This window comes from Zalophus californianus, chromosome 10, assembly GCF_009762305.2.
Source record: "Zalophus californianus isolate mZalCal1 chromosome 10, mZalCal1.pri.v2, whole genome shotgun sequence".
Classification (NCBI taxonomy): Eukaryota; Metazoa; Chordata; class Mammalia; order Carnivora; family Otariidae; genus Zalophus; species Zalophus californianus.
The window spans coordinates 46,598,359-46,614,928 of NC_045604.1; the positions used below are offsets into that span (position 1 = coordinate 46,598,359).

A 16,570-nucleotide genomic window follows, 5' to 3' on the forward strand; every position below is an offset into this window, starting at 1 on the left:
GAAGCAGGCTCCCAAGGAGCAGGAAGCCCGATGTGGGACTCGATCCCAGGACCCTGGGATCATGACCTGAGCCGAAGGCAGATGCTTAACCATCTGAGCCACCCAGGCGCCCTGTTGGGAGATTTTTGATGACTGCTTCAATTTCCTTAGGGGTTATAGGTCTGTTCAAGTTTTCTATTTCTTCCTGGTTCAATTTTGGTAGTTGATACATCTCTAGGAATGCATCCATTTCTTCCAGGTTATCTAATTTGCTGGCATAGAGTTGCTCATAATATGTTCTTACAATTGTTTGTATTTCTTTGGTGTTGGTTGTGATCTCTCTTCTTTCATTCATGATTTTGTTGATTTGGGTCATTTCTCTTTTCTTTTTGATAAGTCTGGCCAGGGGTTTATCAATCTTGTTAATTCTTTCAAAGAACCAGCTCCTAGTTTCGTTGATCTGTTCTACTGTTCTTTTGGTTTCTATTTCATTGATTTCTGCTCCGATCTTTATTATTTCTCTTCTCCTGCTGGGTTTAGGCTTTATTTGCTGTTCTTTCTCCAGCTCCTTTAGGTGTAGGGTTAGGTTGTGTATTTGAGACCTTTTTTGTTTCTTGAGAAAGGCTTGTATTAGGACTGGCTTTGCTGTATCCCAAAGATTTTGAACAGTTGTGTTTTCATTTTCATTGGTTTCCATGAATTTTTTTAATTCTTCTTTAATTTCCTGGTTGACCCATTCATTCTTTAGTAGGATGCTCTTTAGCCTCCACGTATTTGAGTTCTTTCCGACTTTCCTCTTGTGATTGAGTTCTAGTTTCAAAGCATTGTGGTCTGAAAATATGCAGGGAATAATCCAATCTTTTGGTACCAATTGAGACCTGATTTGTGACCTAGGATGTGATCAATTCTGGAGAATGTTCTATGGGCACTAGAGAAGAATGTGTATTCCGTTGCTTTGGGATGGAATGTTCTGAATATGTCTGTGAAGTCCATTTGGTCCAGTGTGTCATTTAAAGTCTTTATTTCCTTGTTGATGTTTTCCTTAGATGATCTGTCCATTTCAGTGAGGGGGGTGTTAAAGTCCCCCACTATTATTGTACTGTTGTCAATGTGTTTCTTTGCTTTTGTTGTTAATTGCCTTATATAATTGGCTGCTCCCATGTTAGGGGCATAGATATTTACAATTGTTAGATCTTCTTGTTGGATAGACCCTTTAAGTAGGATATAGTGTCCTTCTTCATCTCTTATTACAGTCTTTGTTTTAAAATCTAATTTGTCTAATATAAGGATTGCCACCCCAGCTTTCTTTTGGTGTCCATTACATGATAAATGGTTTTCCACCCCCTCACTTTCAATCTGGGGGTGTCTTTGGATCTAAAATGAGTCTCTTGCAGACAACATATCGATGGGTCTTGTTTTTTAATCCAATCTGATAGCCTGTGTCTTTTGATTGGGGCATTTAGCCCATTTACATTCAGGGTAACTATTGAAAGATATGAATTTAGAGCCATTGTATTGCCTGTAAGGTGACTGTTACTGTAGATTGTCTGTGTTCCTTTCGATCTATGCTGCTTTTAGGCTCTCTTTTTGCTTAGAGGACCCCTTTCAATATTTCTTAGAGGGCTGGTTTCGTGTTTGCAAATTCCTTTAGTTTTTGTTTGTCCTGGAAGCTTTTTATCTCTCCTTCTATTTTCAATGACAGCCTAGCTGGATATAGTATTCTTGGCTGCATATTTTTCTCGTTTAGTGCTCTGAAGATATCACGCCAGTCCTTTCTGGCCTGCCAGGTCTCTGTGGATAGGTCTGTTGCCAATCTAATATTTCTACCATTGTAGGTTACATATCTCTTCTCCGGAGCTGCTTTCAGGATTTTCTCTTTGTCTCTGAGACTCGTAAGTTTTACCATTAGATGTCGGGGTGTTGACCTATTATTATTGATTTTGAGAAGGGTTCTCTGTGCCTCCTGGATTTTAATGCCTGTTTCCTTCCTCACATTAGGGAAGTTCTCTGCTATTATTTGCTCCAATATACCTTCTGCCCCTCTCTCTCTTTCTTCTTCTTCTGGGATCCCAATTATTCTAATATTGTTTCGTCTTATCATATCGCTTATCTCTCGAATTCTGCCCTCGTGATCCTGTAGTTGTTTCTCTCTTTTTCTCAGCCTCTTTATTTTCCATCATTTGGTGTTCTATATCGCTGATTCTCTCTTCTGCCTCATTTATCCTACCAGTTAGTGCCCCCATTTTTGATTGCACCTCAGTAATAGCCTTTTTGATTTCGACTTGGTTAGATTTTAGTTCTTTTATTTCTCCAGAAAGGGTTTCTCTAATAACTTCCATGCTTTTTTCAAGCCCAGCTAGTATCTTTAAATTCATAATTCTGAACTCTAGGTCCAACATCGTACTAATGTCCGTATTGAGTAGGTCCCTAGCAGATGGTACTACCTCTTGTTCTTTTTGCTGAGGTGATTTTTTTCGTCTTGTCATTTTGTCCAGAGGAGAATAGATGAATGAAAGAACAAAATGCTAACAGGTTAACAATGTCCCCATGAAATATACTCTATACAAATCAGAAAAGACCTGAAACCAGGGGAAAAGAAAGGGAAAGAAAGAAAAAAGAAAGAGGAAAAAAAAAAACAAAAAGAAAAAGATAAAAACAAAAACAGAACAATACAAAAAAAAACCAGAATATGATCAAATATGATCAGGCTAGTGCATAGATCAGTGCCACACACTAGATTTTGGGCGTATTTTGGTCTGTCAGAAAAAAGTTCCTCCTAAAATTTTAAAGGAAGAAAGACATATGTACAAAATAAGGGTTGATACAATGAAGGGATGGAAGATGACTGTAAAGATGAAAATTATAAAAAATTTTATAAAAGGAATTGATAAGATAAGAAGTTGTTTGAAAAAAGAAAGAAGATTAAAAAAAAAAGATGAAAAAGAGAAGGCAGAGAATGTGATCAGGCAGGAGATTAGAACAAAGCCATACACTAGTGATTTAGGGTATATTTTGATCTGTTTTAGGGTATATTTTGATCTATTAGGAGAAACTGTATCTCAAAATTTTAAAGAGAGAACAACTTATATATATATGCCAAAAATAAGGGTAACTATAATGAAGGGATAAAATATGACTCTAAAAATGAAAAATAAAAAATGTTTTTTTTAAAAAGGGATTGATAAGATGTTGGTTGAAAAAGGGAAAAAGAAAATTAAAAAAAAGTTAAAAAAATTAACTTTGAAAAACTAATGAATCATGGTTAAAAAAAAAAAGCCATGAATTCTCTGTGCAGTATTCCCCTAGCGCTGGAGTTCTCCCATTCTCCTTGATCGGTAAACTTGGTCTTGGCTTGTGGCTGTTCGTGCTGATCTTCTGGGGGAGGGGCCTGTTGCTGTGGTTCCCAAATGTCTTTGCCCCGCCCTTGTCGGTCCGGGCTAAGCAAGCTGCTCAGTTTTGCTCTCAGGAGCTTTTGTTCCCTGCAAGCTCTCAGTACAGTTTTAGAGGACCAGGGTGAAAATGGTGGCCTCCCAATCTCCATCCGGAGGAGCTGAGAACTCGGGGCCCCGCTCCTCAGTGCGCCCCCAGAGAAAAGCAATCACTCCCGTCTCCCTGGTCTCTGGCCACAGTCCGTGCTCACCCGGCCTGTGACCGAGCATTTCTCTCTGGCTCCCGACCCCGTGTGGAGTCTCCAAACCCAGCAGATCCCTGCAGTGCGCTCCCGCGCCACTCCTCCCCAGGGAGGAAGGGGAGTCTCTCCAGTTCTGCCGCTTGTTGGGTCCCTGCTGGAGGAGCAGTGGCCCGACTTGGCCGCGGCTCACAGTTTATGGCAACCCCGAGCTGAGAGCCCGCGCCTCGGCTTTGTCTCTGCAGCCAGCTTCCCCGCTCCGAAACCTGGGAGCTCTGCTGCACTCAGGCACCCCCGGTTTTTCTGTGACCCCGAGGGTCCAGAGACCACACTGTCCCGCGAGGGTTCCACCCCCCGCTTAGCCACTGGAGCGATGTCCCTCAGCAGAGCCGACTTTTAAAAGTTCCGATTTTGTGCTCCGTGGCTCTATCACTTGCCAGAAGTGGCCGACGGAGGCCCCCTCCCCCGCCATCTATCCTCCCGAATATCGCCTCGGATTCACTTCTCCGCACATCCTGCCTTCCAGTAAGTGGTCACTTCTCTGTTCAGAGAGTTGTTGCTACTCTCTTCTTCGATCTCCTGTTGAGTTCGTAGGTGTTCAGAATGGTTTGATCCCTATTCAGCTGAATTCCTGAGACCAGACAAAACCCAGGTCTTCTACTCCTCTGCCATCTTGCTCCGCCCGCCGGGATAGCTTACTTCTTGTTAAAGGCAATTCATCATCAGACCAATCAGATTAATTGGAATAAAAAAATAGTCCTTTAACTTTCTTACCATCCTGCTAATCTATAATTCTGAGGATTTTCCTACTGGGGACAAAAGAATGAATGATCCTGAAAACTTACTAAGATCTTTTTAAAGATAAACTTATATGTATTTATTATATTTTTTAAGAGATTTTATTTATTTATTTGTGTGAGAGAGAATGAGCCGTGGGGTATGGGCAGAAGAAGAGAGAGAGAAGAAGTAGATTCCCCGCTAAGCAGGAAACCCAATGCAGGGCTCAATCCCAGGACCCAGAGATCATGACCTGAGCCAAAGGCAGATTCCCAACAGACTGAGTCACCCAGGTGCCCCAAGATCTTTTTTTAATCCTGTTCTTCCGTTCTACTTAATAGAATACTTTTGTTCCAAGTATATCAGTGTAGATATGTGAAAGACAGAAAGGAACGATAATTTCCACTGAGCATATAGTATCAGTTTAAATATCCTACTTATGTGAATTAATTATGTTTGGGCCTCTTGTAGAACCACCTAGTCTGGAGGATGCAGGAAAGATGCTGAATGAGACTGTGGTGGTGAACAACCCCATTCAGTTGGAGTGTAAGGCAGCTGGAAATCCCTTACCCGGTAGGTTTACTTGTGGACTCCCTAACTTGGTGACGTTTTAAGATTTCTGGGAAAAGCTAAATCTGTTTATGAGCACAATATAATAATTACTAATAAAGGAAAGATTATGGAATACATTCCAAGGGTAAAGCAGTGATAAGGAGGATATAATTAGATGGATGATATTTTTGAATTTTCATTGCTTCTAGCTGCATGAAATAATTTACCCATTTAAACAAGGTAGAAATACGTGGATAACTAATTGTCTTATGGTCCTTACTGTGGCCACAGAACCCACAATGGTAGTTTTTTATACGTTTATGTTGAAAAACATTTTTTTCTCTAGTTCAAATTGATTATCTTTATAAATCAGTCATTTAATGAGAATATTATTCTTTTTGTTGATTCTCGTCACTGGTAAGTTATTAATATGAATCAATAACAATATAATTTTTTAGGCTAATAGTGTGTATAGTCTTTGGTCTTGATCAAATGCATAGACAAAATTTTTATAGTTAACAGGAATATATACAACAAAAAGAAATAGAATTGGTTAAAAGTTTGCAGTCAAACAATATTGATACATTAGAGATAATATAAAGAATATTTGCTTTATAATTTCATTTTCAGGACTCTTATATTGGCTTGGCTTTTCATGTTTTTCTTAAGCTTACCTCCTCCTCAAAACCAATCCTAAAGAGGTATTTAAACTGATTAAGCTTGAATGATAAGCCTAAGAATAAAGCAGTTCTTATTATTCTAGTTAACCTCCAATTTGGAGGCATTGAGCTTTAAAAGAAAAAATTTAAATAGTTGGACTTCTTTCTTCTTCCCCCTGCAGTTATTACATGGTACAAAGATAATCGTGCACTCTCAGGTTCCACCGGTGTGACTTTCTTGAACAGAGGACAGATCATTGATATAGAGAGTGCCCAGATCACGGATGCTGGTATATATAAATGTGTAGCCATCAACTCAGCTGGAGCTACGGAGTTATTTTATAGTCTGCAGGTCCATGGTTAGTGGCACTTCTCCTAGATTCATCCTGGGGTAAAAATGCATTCAAAATGATTAAGTGCTTCTATAAAATTTTAGTTGTGAATAGTGTGTTTTGTCATCTTTATTTAAAGGTGCAGTGTTCTAAAACTGATGACTGTTTTTATTTCCTGATTCCTATTAAAATGCTCTAGTTTCCCATGCTGTTGAACTTCAATTTGCTTTAGATGAACTGTTGAAATAGTTATCAACAATCTTATCAGTTAATGACAATAACCCTCTTTGCAAATATTATCTATCAAAATCATAGATTTTGGTCAAACAAAGATTTTAAGTTATTACCTCTAATAATGCTTTTAAGCCAATGTAGTTGTCAGGGATACAGTGGAGGAAGACACACACACACACACACACACACACACACACACGCACAAACACACCTGGAAATCAAGAAATAAAAATGCACTCTGGCATTAAAAACTGGATTTCCTAAACAAAGTAGCAGAACCTCCTTTTCCTCATCTGTAAAATGGAAATTATTGATAATTGGATAGCTGTGATTAGAATCTCAAATAAATGATGTGAAAGAACTCAAAACAAAACCATGAAAAACCCACATGTGGAAACACAATTGTAGACGTTATATATACTATTCATTATTTTGAGTGAAATATTCTGTGATATTAATATATCTTACTTTTATTTACTTTTTTATTTCTTTTCAGTGCCCCCATCGATTTCTGGCAGCAATAACATGGTGGCAGTGGTGGTTAATAACCTGGTGAGGTTAGAATGTGAAGCCAGAGGAATCCCTGCCCCAAGTCTGACCTGGTTGAAAGATGGGAGCCCTGTCTCTAGTTTTGCTAATGGGTTACAGGTACTCTCTGTTGTGTCTTAAGGGTAATCTACCACCTGATTATTAAATACAGTATGAACAGGTAAAGCTGTTAACAAGATTTGGAGAATAAGAATTAGCAAAGTTTATCCAAAAACATACACATTTATATCCATAATTACCATAGCCACACAATTAGGATTTCTAAACAATTCTTTAAAAGCTCAGTACATCTAAGAAATCTTTTATTTCATATGTAGATACTATATTTTGACCATTTGTTTTACTTTCTACCTTCCTCCCCATCCCCATTCCCTGCCACCAACACAAAAGATACCTTGCACAAAGAAGTGTTCATCAACAACAAAAACAGGAATTTCCTCCTAAAATTTATATTAAAATGTTTGGAAACATTCGTGAATTAGAGAACCATATAGGGTATATTTAATTTTACAAAAACATCAAGTAATAAAGTAAGAAAAATTAGAAAGGCAACATTATAGAAATGAAATTTGAATCTGAGAAGGCTGTTTAAGTGCTTCACATTGACTCAAAATTAAAATTATAGAAGCACACATATCTCCTTTAAAGTGTACTTTAATTTTATTTTGCCTAGTAGAGAACTTAGTTTTCCCACCATTCTACTTTAGCTTTTCTCAAAGATCCACTGCTTGCAGAATTTGGGACCCTATAGAAGATCCAGAGTTAATGTCAGTATTTTAGAAGTACAACTAGACCATTGGGATAAAAGAGCCATGAATGTGACTAATTAATTTATTTGGCTGCTACTTTGCTATTAATTATAGCTTCTTATTTATCCTGAGCAAGAAAATTAGAAGGAAGATTAGCTGCTCTTATTCCCACTTCTTCTCATCTTTCTCCCCTGGTGGGCTTTTTCTCTCTCTGCAGTAAGGATGGATGAGATTGGACCTTCACTTGATTTTGTACATAGGGACTTGTTTTCAGTGGTTGTTTCCAAGTTTGGTTCTAGCTTTTCACAGGCTTCTTTCAAAGAGAGGATAAGAAGTAGATTATACGAAGCTTGCCCATTTTAAAATATCCAAGTGGTAAAATAAATAAAATAAAACGTCCAAGTGGAAATCTTTCTGGAGGCAAATGTCAACTGATTAACCTCAGAAAATAGGAGAAAAAAAGGCTGTTTCTCAGAGGGGCATGTTGGCTATTTATCTTTCTTATCATTGAAAGGTTCTGTCTGGAGGCCGCATCCTAGCACTGACCAGCGCTCAAATCAGTGATACTGGGAGATATACCTGCGTGGCAGTGAATGCTGCTGGAGAGAAACAAAGGGACATTGACCTCAGAGTATATGGTGAAATATTTTAATAATTATTTCTGTTCTAATATAGATGTGTTTAATTCCTAAAATCATTGAAGAAGTTAAAGGAAGTTGTTGACAATAAAGAACCATGAGCAATAGAAATGATTTTATAGTATCAATTCAAATCACATTCTAACTTTCTGCTTTATATTTGACTTTGTCTGATTTTCCCTTTCTCAAAGTTCTGAGAAATTAAAATGCTAGGTGTTTAGAGTACTCTAAAGAGCATGACTATGGAGAGCAGCTTAGCAATTTGGAAGATGTAATCTTCTCACTAAAGGGAGCATCTGTTCAAGTAGCTCTCATGATCTGTTCTACTCAAAGCCTTGATTTTATTACTTTTATATTTATAATCAGCATATTTTGTAGTCAATATGATGTCTATGAATTAAAGGCTATTTGAGAAGCAAAAGTTAAGCATAAATTTAGAGAAAATTCAGGTTTTTTCCTACCTGTGATGCCACCGTAAGTACAAAAGGAAATGTCTAATTCTATCACAGCAGAAGTCCTCCTCAACAAAGTTCAGTCCTAAATGACCTCCATTCATAGGATGTGTTTTTCATTACACATTTTAGTTTACCTTTGCATTTAGGGCTGTTTTAGGCTTTTTTCAATGTCTTATTTGCATTATATTCCTTGGTCCTGGAATAATGGAATTGTTTCTCCATGGCCCCTCAAAGAGTATCTCGGTTTTTTCTATTTTAATTCCAGTATAATTAACATACAGTGTTATGTTAGCTTCATTCAGGTATACAGTCCTCTCTAAGTCCCACCTCACTTCCAAGTAGTTCACTCCTATTCAAAATATATCTTTTTTTTTTTTTTACCTCCAGACCATGTCCGTTGACTCCTCTTTATAAGTTTGCCAAAAGTAAATGTAACAATCACAAGTAACTTATAAATCATAGTTTTTTAATTAAAAAAAGAAACCTTGTTACAACATGGCTAAATTACATATCTAATGGATCTTGGAAGTCCCAATTGACATTAGTAAACTACCAAAGGGCTCTCTATGCTCCCTCTTTTCTATTGCTTCTGCAGTAGACATGGGTCTGCATCCAGCCTCCAGCTTTGCTGGTGCTCTGTGTCACAGATAACAGATGGGACTAAAATGTCCAACCCCAGGGAATCTACTCCTTCCCTTAAATCTAACTGGGTCATTTTTATGTTTTATGGAGAATTGGAATGCTCACAATGTGAAATATCCTTAGAGAATGATTCATCAGTCAATCTAAGTATGTGATACAAAAGCTCCTTCAATAATTAGCAAGCAAGCAGAGAGGTGACATGAGTATTTGCTGGGTTTTAGTTATGACTGAAAATCTGGGATTGGCTCCTTCTGTTTCTATGTGGGTTGGTGTCAAAAGTATACCAGAGAGGTGACAGAGAGTTGATATTTTCCAGGAGTCATAAAAACTCACTATTTTTTGTCATTTGCCAAGCCATTTCCATACAACCCTTTTGGTCTGAAAACTGGGATCTTTCCTCTGTTATAAAAGTCAGTTGGTTAGCTAACATTTACATATGCTTAGCATTTGAATATAGGTGCACAGCAAGCAGTTAAAGAAATGTAAAATTTCAGACTCTTAATCTGAAATTAGTTTCCAATCTGTGCTCCCCTATTAGTATTATTTCCATATATTATATTCCTATATTTGTAGGAATAACCTTGACAATCTCGTGTCTCATTGTAGCCTAATGAATGTTCATCTCCAGTGACCAATCTCTTTAGATTTACATTGTAGAGTATGGGGGTGATAAGAGGAGTAGACAGTGGATAAAATAGCTTTCCTTACAATTGCAAGAGTAGTTCATTAAAATATTTCCCCTTGGTATGAATTCAGGGTATATTTTACTATATATTCTGAGGTGCTAAAACAAGAGAATTGGGTTTTTAAATGATTGAGATTCCTGTACCTTTACTTAAACCTAAGCTCAGAGAACTTTGTTAGAGATCACACGTGCTCCAGCATCTCAGCAAGTGTAACCCTACAGCCGTGCTGATTTTGATAATTAAATTTAACAAGGATAATGCATAGGATGAGAAACAGACATGATACCCTCCTTCCTAAGCAATATCACCACAAAGCTAAGTAAGGATAACATCTAAGGAAGCCGAGATCTAAAGCGTAGAGACTTGTTCTCTTCTCAGACTAAACAAAAAGTTGAAAATGAAAGGACAGAAAACATAGAGGCACTTCAGTAATATATATCCTCAGCTATAATTAGATTTGCTTTTATTTATGTTCCTTAAGAAACAAATACTCTATTGTTTTTGCATTTTTCCTCTCAATTTAAAAAAAAAAGTCTGGTTTCTTTTTGAACTTGATTCAACTCATTTAGCCATAAAGAAAAATAATTGGAGGAAAAATATTTAGAAATAAATTAACATTCTGCTTTCTTGAATTATTTCTGACTTTTACTTCTACAAGTAGTTGTAAAGAATTCATGCTTTTTTGTAAATTCTATAAATACTCTAAGATAAACATATTTTTATGCAGTTATGGTACTTTTTTGTCCACTGAGACCAGACTTTACCTGAAATTACTTTCAAGCTTTTGAATTGGCTATTTTATTTAGGGCTTCCTGTGCTAAGACTGGTGAATGTATCTGTTTTCATAATATCTTAGAAAATGGCACTAATTGTGCTGATTTTGCTAATATTATAGCAGCTTTAATCTCAGACAATTTGTATATCTTTTATCTAATGTCTCACATATTAAAACAATTCCACTATTTTCTAGTCCCCATAGATTACTTTAAGCTTATTGTGAGAGCCAGATGTCTATGTGCTATTAAACTGAGCAGAATCAGGAATCTCTGCACAAAAGCTCTATTAGTCTATTCCAACTATTGTGCATGGCATTTCTTTGCATCATGACATCAGTTCCTTTGGATTTAGCACAGATCCTGCATCCAGAAACAGTACAAGAAAATGGCCTTTAGTTTATATGCCTTTCCCTCTGAGGAGACATGGTAGCAGAGAAAACTCATGGTTACAGAACTGCAGTGTTACTCATCAAAAGCTATTGCATTCATTGTCATTTTGCCACATGCTTCAGGATCCAGCCTGAAACAATGGCTAATGAACTATAATAACAATCCTTACCACAAAAATCTTATTTATATCAAAGCATTTGGAAAGTCCCTTAGGATTCATTTCAGTGCAGCTTAACCTTTCTTATTAAAAGAAAAAAAAAATACTACAAATATGGTACATGTCCTACAATCCTGAATAGGATTTAGTGAGAAATGGCCAAGGAAATTCCTCTCTGTGTTTTTTCAGTGGCCCTTTTATAACAGGCCTGATTTCATCGTTAGTTTGTGTTTTTTGAATTATTATAAATACAGTCCTGAAAGAGTCCTTGAGAGGTTATGGAGCCCACCCTCTCATTCTTGGCAGGACTGTACCTAAACCATCTGAGACAAATGATTGTTTACTCTATATTTTAATACACCCAAAGGAAGGAGATTCCTTAGACTTCTCCAAGAACACATTTCAGCATCTGACAAGCTTGATAGCCAGGGGGTTCTAATTTTAATCTCATTAAAATTTCAACTTATTTCCTCTTTTTATGTAATTATATGTTGTACAGCTGGTCACTGCTTTCATTTTGTTCTTTACTGTGTCATTTATCCCACATGGTCTTTATTCCATAGAAAGCTGACAAGGCATCATGGAAAACCAAAAAGAGCTCTAAACTGCAATAAGAAGACTTGACTCCTAGCTTTGCCACAGATTAGTCACGTTATTTCAAATAAGTTATTGTCTGTCACCTACTTCATGTTTTACATACCATGAGGTGGAACTAGGTGGTCTCTTTCGACTCTATTTTTTAATTTTGCCTCTGTGTCTATAAAACTTATTTTCTTTTGCAAAAGATATAAAGAAATATCAAAAGTATATATGCTTTTAATTATTGTTATTTATTTCCAAAATGCTTCATGAGTAATTTATTACTTTGGAAATCTTAAGCAGTAACATCTAGTTCAAAAAGTTTCTGAAATAGGCACTTGGTGAGAACTTCCAGTTCTAAAACTTCTTAAAGTGAAAAGTATTTCTGTTCAATAGGAACATATTAATCAGTGATTTCTTAGTATTTGATTCTGAACCAAATGATGCAACGAGGATATGTTAGAATTATTGTGATCCTACATCTTAAAAGAACTAATAAAGTTATTTGGTATATGTCCTGATGCTTAAAAAAGATAAGCAGTGTGTTGGCCTGTTCTATCCTGAGGGAAAACCCTTCTTTCACTTAGTTCCACCAAATATCATGGGAGAAGAACAGAACATCTCTGTCCTCATTAACCAAGCTGTGGAGTTACTCTGTCAGAGTGACGCTATCCCCCCACCTACTTTGACTTGGTTAAAGGATGGCCACCCGTTGCTGAAGAAACCAGGCCTCAGTACCTCTGAAAATGGAACTGTGTTAAAGGTAAGCCTAGAGATTCATTTACTTCTTCTTATTTTATTCCTAAGCTCATGGCTTTGGTTGTAAACATGCCTGTCTACAAATGTTCTACTAATTTCATCTTGTAAAATTATAGGTACCCTTTTATTAATGAGGTTTGTAATATTTTAAAACTTTATGCTTAGTAAGATTTAGATATTTGTCTATCCATATTTGTAGCCAGAAGCCATCCAAAAATGCTTAGATATAGAACCATTAGATATAGAACCAAATAGAACCATTCTAACGAGTGCCTCATTTTTAGTCATTCAACCACTCAGCAAATAAATACCCATTCTAGATGCTCTGCATACGATGTGAAAAATAGACACATTTCCTACCCTCAGTTTCTTCCAAGTTTGCATAAATATATGAAAATTAACGGTTCCAAGGGGCGCCTGGGTGGCTCAGATGGTTGAGCGTCTGCCTTTGGCTCGGGTCATGATCCCAGGGTCCTGGGATCGAGTTCCGCATTGGGCTCCCTGCTCCTTGGGAGCCTGCTTCTCCCTCTGCCTCTATCTCTCTGTCTCTCATGAATAAATAAATAAAATCTTTAAAAAAAGAAAGAAAATTAACAGTTCCATTGAAAATGCAGTAAGAACTGTAAGTGTGAGTTAATTACTATTTGGATGGTACAGGTAATACATTTTGGGAGGATAGTGAAAGGTGAGGCTGTGATTGCCTGGAAATCTTGGAAGGCTACTTGGCTTTTTATGCATAGATGGGACAAAAGGCCTGATTAAAGAAAGCAAGTAAGCTAGTGTGCCTGAAACAGAGAATTTAAACCAAGTGAATATTTGGAAATAATATTGACAACATTGATTTGAGTGAAATAAGAACTAACACTGAAAATCAATTTAAGGAACTGGGATTCAGGAGACATGAGACATCTGGGTGGCTCAGTAGGTTAAGCATCTGCATTCGGCTCAGGTCTTGATCTCAGGGTTCTGGGATCAAGCCCTGAGTCAGGCTCCCTGCTCAGCGGTGAGTCTGCTTCTTCTTCCCCTGCTCTTGTGTTCTCGCTTTCTCTCTCTCTCTCTCTCTCTCTCTCCCTCCCTCTCAAATAAATAAATAGATAATCTTAAAAAAATACAAAGGAATTAGTATTCAGGAAGTAATAAGCCATTGGAATGTTTATAAAGTCCTCATAATAACCCTATTGAGAAACTGAAAGAATGGCTAAGTAATCTGCCCACAGTTACTAAGTGTCAGAAATGGGATTTGAATACAGGGAGTATAGCTTTAAAACTCATGCTACTAACCACTATACCACATAGCCTCTTGGTAAAGGAAGGTTATTGCTGGCAAACAAAGGGAGCCTTGAGAAATGGATGATGGGATCAGCACATTCTCAGGAAACTGAGAAGCTTATATAAGGAGAGCAGAAACATGGGAGAGAATGGGAGGGAGTATGAAGTTCTGTGTTAGAGGCAACCAAGTAGAGATTTTAGGAATTATGATCTGTAATAGTGGAGCTGGGTAAAGAAGGAAAAGCTGGAATAACTGGTGGAGGAAGGTAGGATAGGTCAATTGAGCTATATAGGGGAGAAAAGAAAAAAGCACTGGCCATGCTCAGAGGCAGACCCAGAGCTCTAGAAATCAGCTGGTAGTATTCTCAAACCCCTGCTCTGACCAAATGACAGAGGGAGACAGTTGTATGAAGACAAGTCCCAGCACTGGGCGGGGAGAGCTATGTGTGATTAGAAATGTCTTGGCAAATTTCAGAATATAGACGTTGATTTCTTCGGGGCACAGATCTCAATAAGTTTGGGAAGCCAAAAGAAAGGTGAGGGTGAAGAAATCCTGGGATCTATTGAATCCCTACCACAGAGGCTGGCCAGGCACCCTGAAATGTGCAGGTCCCACTGAGGGGTGTACAGAGAGGACCTCATGGAAATAAAAGCTACTACAGAACTCAAACAAAATTGGTCGGTTAAGACTATCGAACCTGTGTATTTCCCAAAACAATTCATGCACATCCCCAACCAGGTAAAGTAATAGATTCTTACCATGTTATTTTGCCTGGAACACACTAGGAAATCAGTATATCTTTTTTATTAAGTTTGTATTTTAATTCCAGTATAGTTAACATACAGTGTTTTATTAGTTTCAGGTGTACAAAATAGTGATTCATCATTTACATACAACACCCAGTGCTCATCACAACAAGTGCCCTCCTTAATCCCCTTCACCTATTTCACCCATCCCTCCACCCACCTCTCCTCTGGTGACCATCAGTTTGATCTCTATAGTTAAGAATCTTTTTTCCTGGTTTGTTTCTCTTTCTCTCCTTTTCCCTTTGTTCATTTGTTTTGTTTTAAAATTTCACATGTAAGTGAAATCATTTGGTATTTGTCTTTCTCTGATGGACTTATTTAATTTAATGTTACACCCTCTAGCTACATCCATGTTGTTATAAATGGCCAGATTTCATTCTTGTTTATGGCTGAATAACATTCCATTCCTACCTATATATGATATGTGATCACATATGTGAGATATATATATATCTCATATATATATTATATGTGTATGTGTATATATATATACATATATATATATAATCTCCTTTATCCATTTATCAGTGGACACTTGGACTGCTTCCATAATTTGGCTATTATAAATAATGCTGCTATAAACATAGGGGTGCATGTGTCACTTTGAATTAGTGTTTCTGTATTTTGGGGGTAGGTATCCAGTAGTGTGATGATTGGATCATAGGGTAGTTCTATTTTTAACTTTCTGAGGAAGCTCCATACTGTTTTCCAGAATAGCTGCACCAGCTTGCATTCCCATCAACAGTACAAGAGTTTTGCTTTTTCCACAACCTTGCCAACACTTGTTCTTTGTGTTTTTTATTTTAGCCATTCTGACAGGTGTGAGGTGATACTTCATTGTAGTTTTGATTTGTATTTCTTTGATGATGAATGAGTCATGTGTCTGTTGGCCGTCTGTATGTCTTCTTTGGAGAAATGTCTGTTCATGTCTTCTGCCCATTTTTTAACTGGATTATTTATTTTTTGGGTGTTGTATCAGTTCTTTATATATTTTGGATACTAATGCTTTATCATATATGTCATTTGCAAATATCTTTTCCCATTCTGTAGGTTGCCTTTTAGTTTTGTTTATTGTTTCTTTTGCTGTGCAGAGCTTTTTATCTTGATGAAGGCCCACCAGTTTATTTTTGCTTTTATTTCCCTTGCCTCAGGAGACATATCTAGAAAAACATTGCTATGGCCAAGACTTATCAAAAAGAAAAGAGAAAGGCCCCAAGTAAATAAAATCACTAATGAAAGAGGAGAGAACACAACCAACACCACAGAAATACAAGTAATCATAAGAGAATATTATGAAAAATTATATGCCAACAAATTGGGCAATCTGGAAGAAATGGATAAATTCCTAGATTCCTAGATTGTAAACATACAAACTACCAAAACTGAAACAGGACAAAATAGAAAATTTGAACAGACCCATAACCAGCAAAGAAAATTGAATCAGTATTCAAAAATCTTCCAACAAACAAAAGTCCAAAGCCAGATGGTTTCCCCAGGGAATTCTACCAGACATTTAAAGAAAAGTTAATACCTATCCTTCTCAAACTGTTTCAAAAAATAGAAATGGAAGGAAAACTTCCAAACTCCCTCAATGCGGCCAGCATTACTTTGATTCCAAAACTAGACAAAAATCCTACTAAAAAGGAGAATTGCATGCTAGACACATCTCCAAAGGCAAGGGAAACAAAACCAAAAATGAACTATTGGGACTTCTCAAGTTAAAAAGCTTTTGTGCAGCCAGCAAAGGAAACAGTCGACAAAACCAAAAGACAACCCACAGAATGGGAGAAGATATTTGCAAATGACATATCAGATAAAGGGCTAGTATCCTATATCTATAAAGAACTTATCAAACTCAACACCCAAACAACAAATAATCTAATGAAGAAATGGGCAGAAGACACGAACAGACATTTCTCCAAAGAAGACATCCAAATGGCCAACAGACACATG

The 16,570-nt window shown here is 37.1% G+C and overlaps 1 protein-coding gene across 1 annotated transcript in view; it reads left to right on the plus strand.

The window, feature by feature from the left end:
• HMCN1 (hemicentin 1) overlaps positions 1-16,570 on the plus strand; it is a 471,707-nt gene that overhangs the window by 306,987 nt on the left and 148,150 nt on the right. The window contains exons 37-41 of the mRNA XM_027611279.2: positions 4,856-4,957; positions 5,778-5,954; positions 6,658-6,809; positions 7,974-8,097; positions 12,370-12,545. Coding sequence (XP_027467080.1) covers positions 4,856-4,957; positions 5,778-5,954; positions 6,658-6,809; positions 7,974-8,097; positions 12,370-12,545 — 731 coding nt within the window. The remainder of the gene's footprint in view (positions 1-4,855; positions 4,958-5,777; positions 5,955-6,657; positions 6,810-7,973; positions 8,098-12,369; positions 12,546-16,570) is intronic.